At 49.1% G+C, this 18,826-nt stretch overlaps 1 protein-coding gene across 1 annotated transcript in view; it reads left to right on the top strand.

The window, feature by feature from the left end:
* The window catches only part of LOC129386950 (uncharacterized), a 36,719-nt gene that overhangs the window by 5,515 nt on the left and 12,378 nt on the right, over positions 1–18,826 (top strand). The window contains exons 2-4 of the mRNA XM_055075470.1: positions 646–857; positions 4,730–4,841; positions 18,622–18,801. Coding sequence (XP_054931445.1) covers positions 646–857; positions 4,730–4,841; positions 18,622–18,801 — 504 coding nt within the window. The remainder of the gene's footprint in view (positions 1–645; positions 858–4,729; positions 4,842–18,621; positions 18,802–18,826) is intronic.

Raw genomic sequence — 18,826 nt, 5'->3', positions numbered from 1 at the left:
AGTTCATGTGGGATATCCTAGGCCACGCCCTAGGCCCAACGTAGGTACGGCTTTGTGTCCCTTCTTCCAGAGCAGGAAGTCGAAGGGCCGCCAGTGCGACTAGCTGAGAGGCGATACGTGCGTCAGCACCACTTCGGTCTTTCTTAGTGCCAGTAACAATATGCAGTCCGCTCACCTGAATCTACGGTTTTCTTCGTGTGTACTGGGTTTATCCTGCAGTCATAAATGCGCATGTGCTGAGTGCCTTCATTCTTGCTCAATGTAACTTGTGTAGGCTTGAATAAACGTATTTAGAGTAGCACCTGCACTGTTATGTCTTTCTACGTCCTGGTCAAAAATAGCAGCGCTGAATTACTTTCTTAAGAAAAAAAAAAACACAAATAACCAACTACCCGCACAATGCGTTTTATTAAGCGGACATTGATAGTGCTCGGGTTAGGGCCGTAGGGGAGACCATCCCACTCTCTTTTCTATGGGGCTTGGGTGGGTTTACGGATGTTTGCAAATACTGTGTAAATAAGATGGGCAAGACTGGTACGCCCGGCCCCCTCCCCCTTCCTTTTTTACTTGCCCATGCCAACGGCACAAACCATCCCTACAGAAAGCTGTGTGTTCTCAGTGTAAATATAATTGTTTAATGCGCAGTGTTCGACGCGTCTGGCAAGTACCCCACGGGCCTGTTCGGGGGCACCCGTGCGGATATGGGAGCATTCGACGAGTGCCTCAGCATCGTACTACGCGACGGCTATGGCAACATGCTGTCGCGAGGGCAGTATTGCAACCTGATGGTATACGTCACGAACGGCTCAGCCATGGAGGAGATGGTTCAGTCATTCTCGGATGTGTTGCACCCAAGGGTAAGTGAGACTGAGTTTTATTTGTACGATATTCCCCAGGACGACCTTAAATGGAGTAATACATTTTTTTTTCGAATCCCATGCAATTCTTCGTCTAGTTGGAGCCAAGATCATAGCAAGCTTCACGTGTTATGACGCGCCAATATTTTCTCCAAAAAGCGCTGGCCAATTCAGTAGATATGGTAGCTTGAAATGCCGGCGGGCATAGCATACAAACTGCACTTAGAGTGCGAATTAGGGCGACGCGCGGTAGCACGTCATGAACATGAGCGCATACGTAAGATCCATGAGCAATATGTCGTCGTCGCTGTCGTCATTTCATTGGCCTCATGATAATGTTATCATACATTCGGTGTCATGTCGTCGTCATCTTTCCGCCATTTTACGTAATACACGAAACTGTCTTCAGCACGTTAGAGGCAATAGGGCTTGGCGACAAGATCTATTTCTGGATAACTAGCTACCTACAAGCGAGAGTCGTTTCCATGCTTACCGAGGATGGCCCAAACTCGCTGCATTACAGCAACCGTGTGGTCCCTCAGCGCGGAGTACTAAGCGTGACGCTCTTCAATTTAGCACTCATTGCACTTTTCGGCATCCTTCCATGCGAAGTTAGGCTCTCCATATATGCCGGCCATAATTGCATTTGGACATCGGTTGTGACGCTACTTCATCTTCGCGAGCCAATTCAGAAAGCAGCCGCTTTAACATCATCCCACCTTCGGAAACAAAGACTTCAAATATCACGGGAAATGTGTGCTCTGATAGCATTTACCTGGAAACCATTGCCTACTTACGTGATATCCATCTACGCACAGTTGATCTCGCACATAAGTAACGCATTTTTTTTATGTGTGGATATTGACAGAAATCTTTCCTGTACCCCTCATGTGAATGTTAAAAAAACCAACATTTGAAAAGATTTGCTAAATGTTTAACTTCCTAACAGGAGAGCCCTGGCGAGTGTCAATACACTCTATCCTGCAACTGTACACAGTCCTCTTTATTGGATTCCTGCGGTACAGCCTACATTTTATCTCCAACACCGCAAGAAATAACCTGAATACAATCCAAGGTATCCAAGCCCAAACCCTCATAATAGTTTTTGATCTTCCTCGGAGCGCATCAGCAAACGAAGTTAGTATAATCCCTCAAGGTTACACTATCAGAACGCACGTTACGTTACCATTGAAACAATTCGTGTGTACATAAGAAACTTTGCTCGGACTCCTTCCCACCACCTCGCAGTTCTTCCAGTAGAAAAGCGCCACACGACGTTCAGTGCGACTGCGTTCACGCACCGTGCCACTTGTACGTCAGGGCACGCACCTGTGGAAACACCTTCGATTGCTCCATAGTGTGCAAGCCATACTAAAGTAAACATCACAATCCCAGAACTTCAAAAAAAGTTGGACATACCTTCACATGCACACACGAAACTTAGTTTACACCTCTTGTGCGGAAACTTCAGCGCCTGTACACGCGTCTATACTCATGGTTAAGCTACATCAACCAGTTCCGGTGGCGCTTTAGTTATACCCCCAACGGGAATGTCCCAACGGTTGAAGACTTCCCGTATCACTACCTCTACAGCCGCAGAACCCTCGGCTGTCCGCGGTGCGCTTCACGGGATCAATACGAAGGCTCCTGGAAAATATTCCAGGTTAGCCTTTCAAAATACACAGTCATTCGTCCAACATGGAACTCGCAATCAATTGACGTGCAAAATCGGGGGACTATGCACCATTTGAGAGAAAGAGGTCATAATACCTCATTTCCGTTGATACCAGGCCTTTGCTGTATCACTGGAGACCATGATGTAGACAAGGCAGCTAAGACATCAATCTAAAAAGACCTCTGCGTCCCCATTCCTCTTTCGAGAACAGATGCTGAGAGACAGCTTCGCATTCTAGCACGGACACTCTCATTAGCTGAGTGGAATACCGCACATACAAGGTGCACCATGAATGCACCAACTAAATCCTTGCCTGCAACTCGCACCTCCGGCCAGATTGAACCCACGTGAAGCGTCCCTTCTGTCTTGGTTGTGGTTGGGAGTTGCCTTCACGAAAATGTATTCAGCACTTATTGGAACTGCTGACAGCTCTGTATGCGATCTCTGCGGCTACCAGGAGAACATTGTCCACATAATGTGCCACTGCCCTCAATTTGAAGCACAAAGACAATCTATGTATATCACATTCAGGAAACTGGATGATTGTCCTATAAGTTAAATGGCAATACTAGAATACCATATCCACCAATCATCGGCTCAGAAGGAAATGAGGGCACTTCTGTGCTTTCTGAGAAAGTTTGCCTTGTGCGAGCGCCTTCGAGTATGTAGTGGAGTGCGTGCACGTATCTCTTTATTTGCCTTCTCTCCATATATCTCTCTCTTCCCTTCTTTCTATTCCCGTTCTCCTTTCCTCAACGTAGGGTACCCAACTGGACTTTTGACTGGTTACCATCCCTACATTCCTTTGATATTTCTCTTACTCTCTTGCTGTCACTTCTTTGTTATTTCATCTTCATCACATCACCTTGAAGCCGTCGTCATCGTTACAACATCGTCATGCTATTGTTGACAGCGGCTCGTCATCAAAAAGAAAGCGTCATGCTGTCGTGGTCGTTAAATAGTAGTCATTTTATCATAGCGATTGCCCTGTCGCCAGCCCTTTGTCGTCGTACCTTTGTTTTGACACCGTCGTCGTGATTCAACATTCGTCATCCCTTTGTCTTGATGCCTTCTTCGCCACGCCGTCACCGTCGTACCGGTGTAATCATTTTAACAGTGTCATTCTACGGCATCGCTCCAGCGTCGGCATCATGATGTCGCCACACCATCGTCGTCACTCAAGTGTGGTCATCCCATGGTTGTCGTAAAGTCGTTGTCACAACATTGCAATCATACCTGAGTTGTCACGCCACGATCATCACACCATCTTCATCATACCATTGTCGTCACTCCATTGTAATTAATGCATTGGTCCTCATGTAGTAGTCATCACACCGTCGTCGTATACCATCATTGCCCCTCCTTGCACACATTTGCGTCGTCGATACCTTTAACAAATGCTTCACATGACACCGATAATAACTGATTATGATTACTGCATTAGTTTCTTTAGTTACATAAGTGCCAGGTTCTAGCGAATAGATGTAAATTATCTAACATTTCCGCGCATAAAGTTAGCATGTACAAAAAGACAATTTGTTTTTTTTTTCAGCGCGGATTACTGCTTGTTCGAAATGCTTCCTTTTTTGTTGTGTAATTACGCATGCTATTGCACCGAAGATTCACGTGAAAATTTCTGCCAGCCAAGATACGCTCAGGTACAACTCCGCCCCCTCCTGAGTGGCCCCTTGGTTCGGTTTACAGAACCACATGCTGAGGCATTTAAGAACCGTCGGTAAACTGAGAGTAGCAGGTGGAGTTCAGGTAACATCTCATAAGAGGTGATGTGAGAGCAACATAAAAAAACAGAAGCGGGTAATATCTACGTCACCAGGATTTTTACAGACGAAATGTCAGATATCAAGAAGACTTGCCGCAATGTTTAGTCGATAGGCTGTGGGACAGGCGGCAGCATGAGTGAAAATGTTGTTCTACCTGATCGAGCTAAGTCTAACAACATATTGTCGGAGCTAGCTTCTCAGTTAAGAATACTAGATTAGAATAAATACCTCAACTAAGACATGAAATTTGTTTCTTCATCGCTTACCGTTGCTTCGCATGTGATCGTTAATGTATAAGTCCACTTACCTTGTGCATCTATGTTATATGGAAGCGCGCATCCATGCCGCACGAATTTCCTGCCTTCATGTATGGACTCTTGTTTGTCAAAATAATTTTCTACTTTTTTTTTTTGCAGCTACTATATTTCAGGAACTATTTTTCCTACACGAAGCTTCCTCTTGGTCGCCTGGCAGTGTGCTCTTTAAACGACTGCAACCAACAAGACATGCAAGCCTTAGTGGCCATCGGTGGGTACAATACGTAGTCTTCTACGTGTAGATTAGAAATGGTGCTGAAAACTGTTGTGTTTAACGTTATCATTTCGTTAAGTGTCTATAGCGACTGCTTCAGCGCGTCTTAGACATGGTTAAAGGAAGCCACAAACTAACGTGTTGTTTCATGCAGCAATAAATGCAGTCTGTGGTATCTAATAGTTTCAGAAAAGTCAGGAGTGAAAACAAAGAGACAGCACAAGTATGTCCACGCACTGCACAAGGAGTGTAGAAAGATACAAGCGCCGCCAGCCATATAAGTCGGCTGCTGCAAGGCTGGGTGACTCTACACTTGCCAGAGGGAAAAAGTCGCATGTTCTCTACGTTCATGTGTTTTTGTAAATAATGCACCGTACTGTACATATGCCCCGTACTCACCACTGCGTTCGCAGAATTCATGTTCAAGTTATGAAAGTGCATGAAATGAAAAAAACCAACCCTAAGAGTAATGCACTGCCGAATTTAATAGTCCATGCACATGTGCCTATTATTGCGAACTGAGCAGTCAATTCCACATTTGGTAATTCCTTCAAGGTCGATGCATTATTACGAGCCTAGGGATTCTGCTGTTCTTAGGCAACGACAACGCTTGGTTAATGATAGAGAGCTGGCTCAGATCATCAGCCTTGGAAACATCATAACGTTAGAATTATTTTATCATGCACCGAAGCACAATATCTCGGGCACACAAAACAAGTGCTGCAAAAAAAGAGAAACAAGCTGAATATTAAAAAAACAAAAAGCTCGGGGCTCTTGCGCGAAGCGTTCTCTCCGTGGGCACATTTACCGATCAATGAAACGTGAAGGTGCTCAGTTCTTCTATAATTTGGCACAAAGCTTCCTCGAGACATGCACGAGGCAAGGTTGCGTCGGGCACTCAACGTGACTTTGTACTGATCACTTGCGAATTCGCATGTTGACAAAAAAATAAAAATAAGAAAGAGCATCCCCACGTCCCCGGTGGGCGAAAATCTGATAGAGGAGCGTTCTCCAGCTGTGCGCATCCACTTGGGTCTGCGACGCCAGCGTGAATTTAGATGGTGGTGGTGGTAAACATTTATTGCTTGAGCCTTTTTACAATATTACTTGTGAGGGGGCTCAGGAGCGCGTAGGGTGTCCGGGAGTTTGTGGCCCTCGGCGACCCTCAGAGCCCAGTCCACCAGCCGTATTTGGTCGGCTGGGTTGGAGCTAGACACCGCGGTCTCCCATCCCTCGACGTCGGTGAGTTGCCACTCAGAGGGTGGCTGGAGCTCAGGGCATAAGAACATAATGTGATGGAAGTTAGCTCTAGGTGCGCCGCAGAGCGTACATTCCTGTTTATATAGGCCTGGATGAACCAGGGCGAGAAAGGCTGGAGAAAGAAAAGTTTGTGCCTGAAGCTGGCGCCAGGTACTTTGTTGGAATTTTGTTAAAGATTTATCTGGGGGAGGGTATCTTAACCGCGTTTCGCGGTAGTGGAGGGTGATCTCGTGATATTCGACCAATCGGTCTCTGGCGTTATCCAGGTCATCGGACGGCGTGGCTCGGTTGACGGCTACTCGAGCTATAGAATGGGCCATCTCATTGCCTGGATGGCCTGCGTGCGCGGGCACCCAGATGAGCTTAATTGGTCTGAGGGGGGTCTGATGATTGAGAATTTTCAGGGCTGGTTCATGAACTCGGCCTTTCGAGTAGTTGCGGATTGCAGTTTTGGAATCACTAAGGATAACCTCGGCAGCGGTGGTTGAGATGGCCAGCGCTATGGCAGCCTCCTCCGCCTCTATGGACGTGCGCGCGTGTATTGTGGCAGCTGTGATGTAACCAAGTTGATGGGACACTGCACTTACGGCATAGGCTGGTTTCTGTGGGTAATGTTACGTTTCGCCTACAACGCGCGGTAATGCCGGCGCGGATGCAACGGACGCCGGGGCTTCGTTCAAAGCGGCGGACATTTTGGCCCGTTCGACGCCGCCGCAACGCCTCCCCGCCAAGCGTGTCCAGGCGTGTTTCAGTGCCACGTGTCTTCGTGTGTGCGTGTGTGTGTGTGTGCCCACGCTTGTCAATGCGCGGCAGCCGGGGAGCGGAGCTCCCCAAGTGAGGTGCCAGGAGGTCTGTCCGTCGGCTGGTTGGCGATGCGTCACTACACTCGGCTCAACATGTCTCTCGGCTCGACCGTGCGCGCCGTCGTGGGCTCATGCTCCGCAGTCGCGTGGGCTCATCCCGTGACCTTCCTTCTGGCCCGCGACGCCGAGAGTATAAGAGCAGCTGCCCCGGACGCCAGGAGGGAGGCTCCGATTTGTTCTGTTGAGTTACGTGCTCTCTCGTCTCTCCACTTCGGTCGACCTGACCGGCCGCTCTTTTGCTATGTTAGAATAAACAAGTTGTTCTGTTACCAGTCTACTCTTGCTTTGCCGGGACCTTCGGATGCTTCCAGTGCCCCAGGCCGCCAGGCCAACGCTACCCTTGGGGCTTGCGACCCATTGGCAATAACGGGCGTCAGCACCGAGACCCCAACAACTGGTTGCCAGCGGTGAGATCGCGACAACGGAGGCCAGCAGCGAAGAGATGCGGTTGACTGTATGCTGAGCAGCACAACGACCATCCGGGAGCAGTGCAACGAGCCCTGTGTGATGACTGGTTGCCTGCAGCGGAACGACTGCGCTGAAGTCTTGGCTGCGAGGTTTGGTGAGTGCGGGACTTTCTTCTTCTGAGTTTTGCCAGGCTTTTGTTAGTGTTAGAAACAGAGCTGGTAATTGTGGTTGTCGTTGCTGCCGGGTTAGTTTGCGGCAAGACAATAGTAGGCAGTAGAGAAAGCAGCATTCAGAGCAGCCATGGATTTGAAGTCGTTGCGCAAACCGATATTGCTGGAGCTTGCAAGAGAGTTGGGTCTGGATGTCTCAGACAAACTCAGAAAACCAGAACTGCTAAGGGCTATTCTTGAGTTAGAAAGAGAAAGATGAGCATGAACTTAAAGAACAGAAAGAGAAAGATGAGCATGAACTTAAAGAACAGAAAGAGAAAGATGAGCGTGAACGAAAAGAACAGAAAGAAAAAGAAGAGCGCGAACACGCTTTGGAAATGAAGCGTCTCGAGGTAGAGATGGAACGCGCTCGTAATGGAAGTCAGGCACACGGTGCAGGAGAACGAGTATTGTTCAAAATGACTGACCTGATGCGGCCGTTTAAGCTTGGAGAGGACATTGGTTTGTTCCTGGTTAACTTTGAGCGAACGTGCGAGAAGCAGGGGTTCTCTCGGGAAACGTGGCCACAGCGCTTGCTCACTTTGCTACCCGGCGAGGCGGCCGACGTAGTCGCTCGCTTGGAGAGAGAGGAGGCAGAGGATTTCGACAAAGTGAAATCGAGTCTGCTAAAAAAGTACCGGCTGTCAGCGGAGGCGTTCCGTCGGAAGTTTCGGGAAAATGAGAAAGGCAAAAGTGAGTCATATACAGAGTTTGCGTACAGGCTTATGTCAAACATGCAGGAGTGGCTCAAAGAAGAGAAAGCGTTTGGTGACCACGAGAAAGTTCTGCAGTGTTTCGGGCTAGAACAGTTTTATAGTCGGTTACCTGAGAACGTGCGGTACTGGGTCTTGGATAGGCCAGACGTTAGTACGGTGGCTCGAGCCGCTGAGCTAGCCGAGGAGTTTGTGACGCGTCGGGCTCGTGGAGCTAAGGACGGTCAAAAGGGTGAATTTGGCTCCAAGTTTGAGAGGCCAAAGTTCACGCCCATGAGAGCAAAGGGGGACACACGTAGTTCGGATGCGAGTGAAAGCAGTCCGACCGAACGTAAGGAGACGGCGGCAACCGAAGCGGAACGCAGAAAGCGGTTCGAGACGAGGCAAGCGCGCGTTTGTTATACGTGCCAGAAGCCGGGTCACTTTTCGGCGCAGTGTCCAGAAACAAAAACAAAAGTCGTGTTTTTGTCTTTATGCAGCACTGACGAGAACATGAAGCTTCTCGAGCCTTACCTGCGAGACCTCCTCGTGAACGGGAAAGAGTGCCGAGTGCTTCGCGATACCGCAGCTACGATGGATGTCGTTCACCCCTCTTACGTAGAACCCGATATGTTCACGGGCGAGTGCGCATGGATCAAGCAAGCAGTGGAAGCTCATAGCGTGTGTCTGCCGGTAGCAAAAGTGCTTATTGAAGGACCTTTCGGAGCACTTGAGACGGAGGCCGCAGTGTCATCTATGCTGCCCCCCCAGTACCCGTACTTATTTTCGAACAGGTCCGATCACCTCCTGCGCGAGAAGGGGCTTTTGTTTGGTGAGGCTAGCGTTCAGGCCTTAACCAGATCGAAGGTTCGGGAGCTCGCTGCAAAGGCGGTAGTTGCGGGGCCGACGTTGTTGAACGATGAGAAAGGGTCAGAGGCGCAGCAAGCTGGTATTCAGAGCACGCCCGAACGGGATAAAATTGAGCCTGTAGCGTTAAAGGCACCAGATACTGGAGAGGAAATTCCTGATGCGGGAAAGTTAGAAGAGCTTCCGGTCGAGCTTCCGGGACTAGGCTCAGTGACGAACAGGAAAGACACCGATCAAGTCATTAGTGACTTAATAAGTAAAGCATCGCTGTCGCCTGAGCAGAAAACCGAACTACACCAGCTCTTACAAGAGTTTCAAGGTCTGTTCTCTGAGAGGCCTGGTAGGACTTCTGTCCTTACTCATGACATAGAACTTACCTCCCCAGAGCCAGTACGATCCAAGGCGTACCGGGTGTCACCCCGCCAGAGCGATATTATGGAGGCTGAGGTAACGAAAATGCTACAGCTCGGTGTTATTGAAGCAGGTGAGAGTGATTATACCTCCCCTTTGATTTTAGTTGAGGTACCGGGCAAGGAACCTCGTCCTTGCGTCGACTACCGCAGGCTTAATTCCATCACTAAGGATCAAATTTATCCGATCCCTAACATCGAGGAGCGCCTTGAGAGAGTGAGTAGCGCTCAGTTTATTTCCACCCTAGATCTTGTCAGGGGTTATTGGCAGGTTCCACTTACAGAAGAGGCTAGTAGGTATGCGGCGTTCATTTCACCAATGGGGACATTCCGTCCTAAAGTTTTGAGTTTTGGTTTGAAGAACGCGCCATACTGCTTTTCAAGCCTCATGGATAAAGTGTTGCGGGGACAGCAAGAATTCGCTTTACCGTATCTAGACGACGTAGCGATATTCTCCGCATCCTGGCCTGAGCATATGGCGCACTTGCGGGCAGTGCTAACCCGCCTGCGCGATGCGGGCTTGACAGTCAAGGCTCCCAAGTGCCAGTTAGCACAGGCCGAGGTTGTCTACCTCGGACACGTGATTGGTCGGGGTCGTCGCCGCCCCTCTGAAATAAAGGTGGCCGCTGTGCGAGACTTCCCGCAACCGCGCACGAAGACCGATATTCGGTCGTTCTTAGGTGTCGCCGGCTACTATCAGAGGTACATCCCCAGGTACTCTGATATCGCGGCTCCCCTAACGGATGCTCTAAGAAAGACAGAGCCGCAAACAGTCGTCTGGGATGAGACAAAGGAAAGAGCTTTTAGCGCCCTAAAGAGCGCCCTAACCAGCCAGCCTGTGCTACGATCGCCCGACTACACAAAAGGGTTCGTTGTTCAGTGTGATGCTAGTGAGCGAGGCATGGGCGTTGTACTGTGCCAACGGGAAATGGAGAAGTAGAACACCCCGTCCTGTATGCTAGTCGTAAGCTGACGAGTCGTGAGCAGGCGTATAGCGCCACCGAGAAAGAGTGTGCGTGTATCGTGTGGGCCGTTCAGAAATTGTCATGTTACCTAGCCGGCTCGAGGTTTATCATTGAAACGGATCACTGCCCTCTCCAATGGCTGCAGACCATCTCTCCCAAAAATGGCCGCCTCCTGCGCTGGAGCCTCGCTTTGCAACAATATTCCTTTGAGGTGCGTTACAAAAAGGGGAGTCTCAACGGTAACGCCGATGGCTTAAGTCGAAGCCCCTAACGTGGGAATCAGCCTCAAAATTGCTTGTTACGGATGTTTTTCTTCCTGAGGCAGGATTTTTAACCTATTGCTTTTGTGTAGTGTTTCAAAGTGATGATGTGCTTTCTAGTGCAATTTTCCGATTTGTGGACGCGTTCTGAGTGCTGCTAAACTACTGTAAGGAACTAGGCAGCAGTATAAAAGGGGAAAGAGCCTGGCAGGGCTTAGTGAGGGTTGTGCCGTGCTCGCTGACTGAGCGGTTGACTTTCGGCGTAGTTCTAACGCTTGCCGGAAACGAGAACAAAAATGTCAACTCTCCCGAAGTCACTTTGCAGTGTCCTGTGTGAACCTGAACGTGAGAACGAGGCCTTCTCTGTGCGCTGCGCTCAAGAAATGCCAAAGGACGCCCGACTTCGGTTATGAGCATCATCGAGCGACATCCCTCCGGACAGCGGATGCAGTCCCCTGACCATCGGGATCTCCTTCCCCCGGCGGGGCGGTCTGTTACGTTTCGCCTACAACGCGCGGTAATGCCGGCGCGGATGCAACGGACGCCGGGGCTTCGTTCAAAGCGGCGGACATTTTGGCCCGTTCGACGCCGCCGCAACGCCTCCCCGCCAAGCGTGTCCAGGCGTGTTTCAGTGCCACGTGTCTTCGTGTGTGCGTGTGTGTGTGTGTGCCCACGCTTGTCAATGCGCGGCAGCCGGGGAGCGGAGCTCCCCAAGTGAGGTGCCAGGAGGTCTGTCCGTCGGCGGGTTGGCGATGCGTCACTACACTCGGCTCAACATGTCTCTCGGCTCGACCGTGCGCGCCGTCGTGGGCTCATGCTCCGCCGTCGCGTGGGCTCATCCCGTGACCTTCCTTCTGGCCCGCGACGCCGAGAGTATAAGAGCAGCTGCCCCGGACGCCAGGAGGGAGGCTCCGATTTGTTCTGTTGAGTTACGTGCTCTCTCGTCTCTCCACTTCGGTCGACCTGACCGGCCGCTCTTTTGCTATGTTAGAATAAACAAGTTGTTCTGTTACCAGTCTACTCTTGCTTTGCCGGGACCTTCGGATGCTTCCAGTGCCCCAGGCCGCCAGGCCAACGCTACCCTTGGGGCTTGCGACCCATTGGCAATAACGGGCGTCAGCACCGAGACCCCAACAGTAACTAGCGGCGTCGACACACACAGTGAGGTGGTCGTGTTCGTGTTGTTTGTAGAGGGCTTTTGCCCTGGTCTGCCTGCGTTCCTCGTGATGCACGGGGTGCATGTTTTTAGGCAGGGGGAGAATAGTGATGTAGTTTTGTATGTCCGATGGTAAAGGACATGTCTGATGGGCCTTGGAAGTCGGGATTAGTCCTAGTTTGTCCAGGATGTGACGACCTGTGGTGGTAGAGGACAGCCTCTCAATTTGGGCTGTGCGATGGGCTTCCGTGAGCTCATCAAATGTGTTATGTACCCCCATGCGAAGGAGGCGCTCGTTTGGCGTGTGCCTGGGGAGGTTAAGTGCAGTCTTATACGCTTGACGTATAAGGGCATCCACTTTTTCCGTTTCCGTCCGGTTGAGATGTAGGTATGGGAGCGAGTATAGTACTCTGCTTATGACAAAAGCCTGCACTAACTTTCTCAAGTCATGCTCTCTCATCCCATTGTGTCTATTGGCTATCCGCTTAATCAGGCGCATAGTGTGGTGTACTGTGGTGGTGAGTTTGTTCAAGGTCGCCGTATGTCTGCCGTTGTTCTGCATGACCATGCCAAGCACTCGTAGCTGTGTGACCTCTGGAATGGAATACGTCTTCATGTGGATACGGATGCTGGGGTTTGGAGTTGGGTCTGTGCGACTCTTGGGGGGGTGAAGAACAAGAAGTTCCGACTTGGTCGGGGAGCATGCGAGACCTATTGCCATAGCCCGCTCCACCACCACATCGGCCCCTGCTTGTAAGGTCGCCTCCATGTCGCCTATGCTGCCTGTAGTGGTCCACAAGGTAATATCATCTGCATACAGTGAGTGCGAGAGGTTTGGAATATTTGCCAGGTCTCTGGCCATGGGAATGAGAGTAAGGTTGAAGAGGAGTGGCGAGAGCACTGACCCTTGCGGTGTGCCTCTGCTACCCAGTTGGACCTTGTCTGTTGTCAGTTCTCCCACAGTAAGGACCGCAGTCCTGGCCTGTAGGAAAGCTGTGACATAGGCGTGAGTTCTCCCGCCTACGTGTAGATCGGATAAGGCGTTCAGCACTGCGGTATGTTCCACATTGTCAAAGGCCTTGGTCAGGTCGAGTGCTAGTATGGCTCTTGTGCGTTTGACATGCCGGGGGTGTAGGACTTCTTCAGAGAGCTGAAGCATGACGTCTTGCGTGGATAGATGCCCGCGGAAGCCAATCATTGTGTGAGGGAAGAGATTATGTGTTTGCATATGCTGTTGGAGTCTTTCTAGTATGACATGTTCGAAGAGCTTACCTAGACATGAAGTGAGTGAAATCGGACGTAGGTTTTTTAGATCTAGCGGTTTGCCTGGCTTGGGAATAAAGGTTATCTTTGCATGGGTCCACTGTGGTGGGAGGGTTCCTGCGGCCCAGTGCGAGTTAAAGAGTTGGGTTATCGCCTGTATCGACCTGTCATCAAGGTTTCGAAGGGCTTTGTTCGTGATGTTATCCTCCCCTGGAGCGGATGTCGTTCTGAGCTTATGTAAGGCTGCGCGGACTTCCCAGACAGTGATGTCTGCATCTAGTTCTGGATTGTCCTGGCCGGTGTAAGGAGGTAAGGGGACCCTTGTGCGGTCCGCCAGATATAGTGCTTGCAGAGAGTCCAGCAGTGCTTTGTCTTCCGCTGGGTTGCTGTGCAGCAGCCGCGAAAGACTCTTGCGCTGTTGGATCTTGTTATTTTCGGGGTTTAGCAGGCATCGCAGGAATGACCACGTGTCCTTTAGGCCTAAATTCGCACTCATGCGGTCGCAGAGCTCTGGAGCCATTTTCGCTTCGACCGTGACGGCGTTGTTTTCATCGCCGAGCTGCTTGAGAGCAGCGAGAGCCGCGTATATGTGGTATCATGGTACCAGTGCGAGAATTTCATTACGGAACATTTCCTCTTTTGGAGACGGACGTGTAAGGAAGAGAACGAGAACGCATCTGAATTTATTACGATGCAATTAGCAGAGCTGCATCGCCAACGCTCTGCGCGCCCTTCCAGTCGCTGGTGTCTTTTTTGAGACGGTTCATCACGCTGCCTCATCGTCCCAATTCGTAGCGTCGTTGCCATATGGCGCCAGCGCTACACCTCGCCACTGTGCATCGTCTTAAGCCCTACCATGACCCTCTGCCTCCTTTTACATCGTAAGCCGCAAGTATGGCTGTATTATTGCGGGGCATAAATGCACGGAATTCTTTCACTTCAAGTATTTCAGGGATGTTTGCTCCGTTATTATTGAAACGGAATAAGCTTTCCTTTCATGCATGTCCGTTTCACGACGACAGGCATGGGATATTTGTGAATACTAGAAGAGAGATTACTTTTGTTTTGTTTCTTTGCTATCGGCAAATATTAGAGGGAGAAGAGTAGGATGTGGGATGGCGTGTTAGCACAAGTGGTGCGCTCGTGTGTTGCGATTCGTGTCTGATTCCAACAGCCGCTACATGGACGCATGTTTACTGTTCTCTGGGTAATAAACTCCCTTTCCCACCCTTTTATCGGGATGACCTTGTTTCGCAACTATCCTCATTTAGCAATTGGGTGCAGCTACATCAGCTCAATGTAAGCTTAGAGAGACATACTTCATATGCGCAGGGCAATTAGCGTTAGATTAAAAAGAATAGAAGTAGATCAGCTTGGTGGATGAGTCAATACCACTCCGACAATGGCTACATATACTTGTTGAGTGGACCCTTGGCATGTATCTGGAAGTGCCGTTTCTCCTTCGTTTCTCATTTATTGCCCATGTAGTGCGATTATCCGTAATTGCATTATCTGTTTCAACCGCATTTGTGGCAACCATTAACTTTCGAAGCAGTAAAGTGACTTGTGTGCATGTCTGCTTGGTAAATTACGGAATGAGCCAGTATTACTGAGTACGGGTGCTGCGTGATATTAACAGATATTCCATTTCACGAAGTGTCTGTTTTCGTAAGCCTGAGGTTTTATAAATATGGACAAGGGGTATGGCAGTATTAGTGGCCTGTTTGTCCCTAAGGAGGGGGCTTTCCTGTGCACAGCAACTCTCACAGTGCGTGGGGTCGGCGTAATTCTTATTTTTGTTAAATTTTTAGTGAAGCCCCGTTTCCTACGCCTCGAAGTGTCTGATCGCGTAACAGGGGAACCGGAACCGTGGAGCAGAAGAGAAATAGGAATTTGGTAAGTCACTTTGACTGAACTTTACTTCATGTGATGCCTACATTATTAAAGAACACACAAGAATACGAATATTCACTAAGAGGAACTGGTTTGGTAGCCGGGAACTCTGAACTTTGACGCAAGTCAAGAAATAGCATTAAACTGCGTCGTCATAAAATAACCCCGTATAACTACCATATCATTTTAACGGACCTCTGTGTCGGTACTCCGATCACTGACAGCCTCCCATAGAGCAAGTAGTGGCTTTGAGTGTGTCACGAAGTGCGCGTACCCCTCGGCGTCACCGCACCACCGCCAAGAGATCCCGCCGCGGCGTGCGTGACTGTCAGACGCGCATTGCTTAGATCCCGCAGGCCCCAAGACCGGTTCCTCACGCGGTAGCCGGCGCGGCGAGGGAGACAGAGAGTGTATGTGTATGTGGTGATCCGCGGCAGGCGGGCACAGTTTGTTGAACTGGCGAGGCGAGCGGCATATGTATCGGAGGCCAGCAAGTCCCGTCGCGGACGCCAGTTGTCAAACATTGGTGGTCAACTTACCGCACTCTCGGTTACGGAGGAGACTTGCTGACAAAAAGCCCACCTCGCTAGCCTTTACTGATGGTTCAACTAGCCAACCTGCGATAAAGGCAGGTCAGGACATCCTCATTCTTCTAGGCCATCCGCCAAGCGCAAGTGCCTTATCGAAAGAATTGAAATTTTCGAAGTAAATTGCCTCAGAAAATTCGTGAAGGACGACTTGACACAACCAGCAAACAAGATAGCTTCGGATTGCAATTCAAATGTATGATATCACATATTTATGTTACGCGGTAACGCAAAGACAAGACCCTTTTCCAGCTACCGTTTGATGTCTGTCTGATTGGCAGTGGCCGCTAGGTGGCGGTACAGTTTTTTGGGTGTAAGAAATCAGCGTCAGCATTAAAGCAATACATCGGGGCGGAAACGCGAATCGCCATGTCTGCGTGACACCTGGTGGCGCAGTGCTCAAATGAAGATGTACCGGAACATGTTCTGCCTGTGATGAAAAGTGTTGTGGGAACAAGGTTTTGATGCCACGAAGTAGCTTATATCAGCAAAGGTGGGCACTGTGCTACACCAGAGAGCAGTAGGATACCTACATGGTTTTTTTCGAGCACAGGGCACACTGCTCTGCTGTTTGCGGGCCCATCGCAAGCAAGCTATTATTCTAAAATGGCAACTATTTAGTGTATAGGGAGAGAAATACGCTCCCCAGCAACCATCGCGTCACACTAGTAGTGTTGTGGCGTAGCTGCTTAATATGACACCACTGTTTCTGGCACTCCTATTTTGTTAACTGCTTTCTTTTTCTTTATTATTCTTGCCTTAGCAGTGTATCTGGGATTTTGGAATAGCTGTTCCGAAAGAAACCTACGTTTCCATTTTTCTACATTTTTGGAGAATGCGAATAATTCTACCACCGAACACAACAGTGTGCAAAAACATATTTTTCTTCGGATTTGATGTTCTTTCGGAGCAAGTGAACGCTTTTTGTAGCTCGTTAAACATTTTAATAAATTAATCTTTCCCAAACTAAATAGCGATCGGCCGTCGCCTGCAAAAATGTACGACCCTTTACTACGCACCAGCCTTGACTCCAGATGAAAACGTAGAAAAATAAACGAATTTTATTTGGAAATGAGAAACGCAGCTACACACATGAGCTCGATAAACGAGGTGCGTTTCTTATAACGGCGGGTATCGAGAACGCGCACCTACCAGTAAGCCGAGGGAACAAATACTTCTTTCTGTATTCTTGGGAAATTTCCGCTCCGAATGCGTGCGATTGGTAGATTTCTGGGGTCGGAAACACATTGCTACCATTGTTTCAGCCTCGTCTTTGGAAAATTGCAAATTACCAGAGTGTCACAAGTAGCCACATTAAGACACTTATATAGCCAAATGAGGCGGACACTCTTCCTAGTTGTGTACAGGCGTCGGGAACAGTGACGTTGAGATAAAGGGTCAGGTAAATGTACTGACGGTCTTGAAGAGCTATTGACAAGCAAACTGTGCTGAGAGCAGGTTTTGTAGTTAATAGTTTAGCTATCACTACAACTACAAAACCAGTTGATAGTGTAGCTGTATAGGCTGTGAAAGTGTCAGTGTGCTATTGCTTTCAAAGTAGGAGAAGCTGGTGGGTTTTCCTCAAAACAGTCTATGCAGGGAATGAGTGGTGGGTAATCTAATTGCGCTTCTTTTCCTTCTATGAAAAATAAAATTACAATACTATATTTCCACACGCAACAATATCCTTCAAATATTGTGTTTGACCACTGAAATGTTCAAGCCGTGTCGCATAGCACACGTAGCAAGAGGTAACATTTTTTAAGGACATGAAATACCATACATACTGGCCATTGTTTCCAACAACCCCTCTGACTCAACCAGTTATTGCGGCTATAATGCTATTTAATTTAGTTACTTTATCTGAACTTTGTTACATTATCACAGCATAAAGGCTTCACTTCTTTTTTTTTTTGCTGACGTCACGCTTTAAAAATCACGCTGTCGTTTTCAAGCATTTTATTAAATATAGGGTGCTTCCTCTTACAGGGTGTTTTTATGTATCCTACTCATCGCCGTCGCAGCTGGTACCTATGTCGACTGCTTCATGAACCGAGAGCCAAAGAGCAAGAAAAGCCGCAGTACGTGGAATCCATTTTTGTATATTTCACGATACAGTAGCGTGCGAGCACTTAAAAACACGTTTAAACAACGATGTTGCCCAACCTGATGCTTTCTACTTGTGCGCTGTTTCCTCTGCTGGATAGAAGGTTATTATGGTACCTTACAAATAGAAGCCGGTTTCTTTCGGTGTAACGATCGATTGTTCTTGACCTGGTCGCGCTGTAGGCAATGCCTCGAAGGAGGGAGAGGTGTAATAAGCGAAATGATCAAGGTTAGCCCTTTCATAGTCTGTGTTTTCCAGACGTGACGCGCCTCCAGTGTCGGGTTTTTCTCTCGGATACTGTATAACAAACACAACTGTTTGTAATTCCTTATGAAAAAATTAAAAGAAAAATGATATGGAAATTGACAAGTGCTTCTTTTGCGTTGTCGTTACATTACTGTCTGGCAAAAGGAATGTCAAAACGAATATGGCGGGGTCGAAATGCGGATCAGTGCCGGTACGTCAGTGGCGCTGAAAGGGTTAGTGAATCTGAGAGACAGGATGGATCTATAGGAGCCGTGCGTAAATTCATTTGTCCATCGGTTCATATTTCGGTTCAGTCGTCCCTGTGTTACGAAGCGGCGTTAATACGACAGGAATTATTCCGTGAAAGAGCATCATGTATCGCTCACTGCCGCCGAATTGCGATTCGTTGCCGCTTGTGACGCGATTCGGCAAACTCCTCTGCCGACGCACCCCTGCCTCGTGAATCCTGTTTTACTGCCGCAAATCAAGGGCTCGCGAAAGCGCATACATCGCGCTGACCTGATCGTGCAGTTACAAATGCATTTCATTGTCGACCCTGACGGTAATGTGCGCGCGCTACATTGTTTTCAGGTGCTGTGTTCGCATTCATCGCGGCCTTTTCGGCGACGTCCAACACCGGCATGCTGCTCAAGGTTGCCGACAAGAATAAGCCAGACCACTACGCCCTGCAGTTTCTGCACGGCATGCGCTTTTACGGCATCGTCCACGTAGCCCTCGGCCACTGCGGCTCGGTAGTGTCGGACACGTGGTGTGAGTAGGCCATGCGTGCTTCGCT

The sequence above is a fragment of the Dermacentor andersoni genome, chromosome 3, assembly GCF_023375885.2.
Source record: "Dermacentor andersoni chromosome 3, qqDerAnde1_hic_scaffold, whole genome shotgun sequence".
NCBI lineage: Eukaryota > Metazoa > Arthropoda > Arachnida > Ixodida > Ixodidae > Dermacentor > Dermacentor andersoni.
Note: the sequence above shows the minus strand (reverse complement) of the source record. Positions and strands in the feature narration are given on the sequence as shown.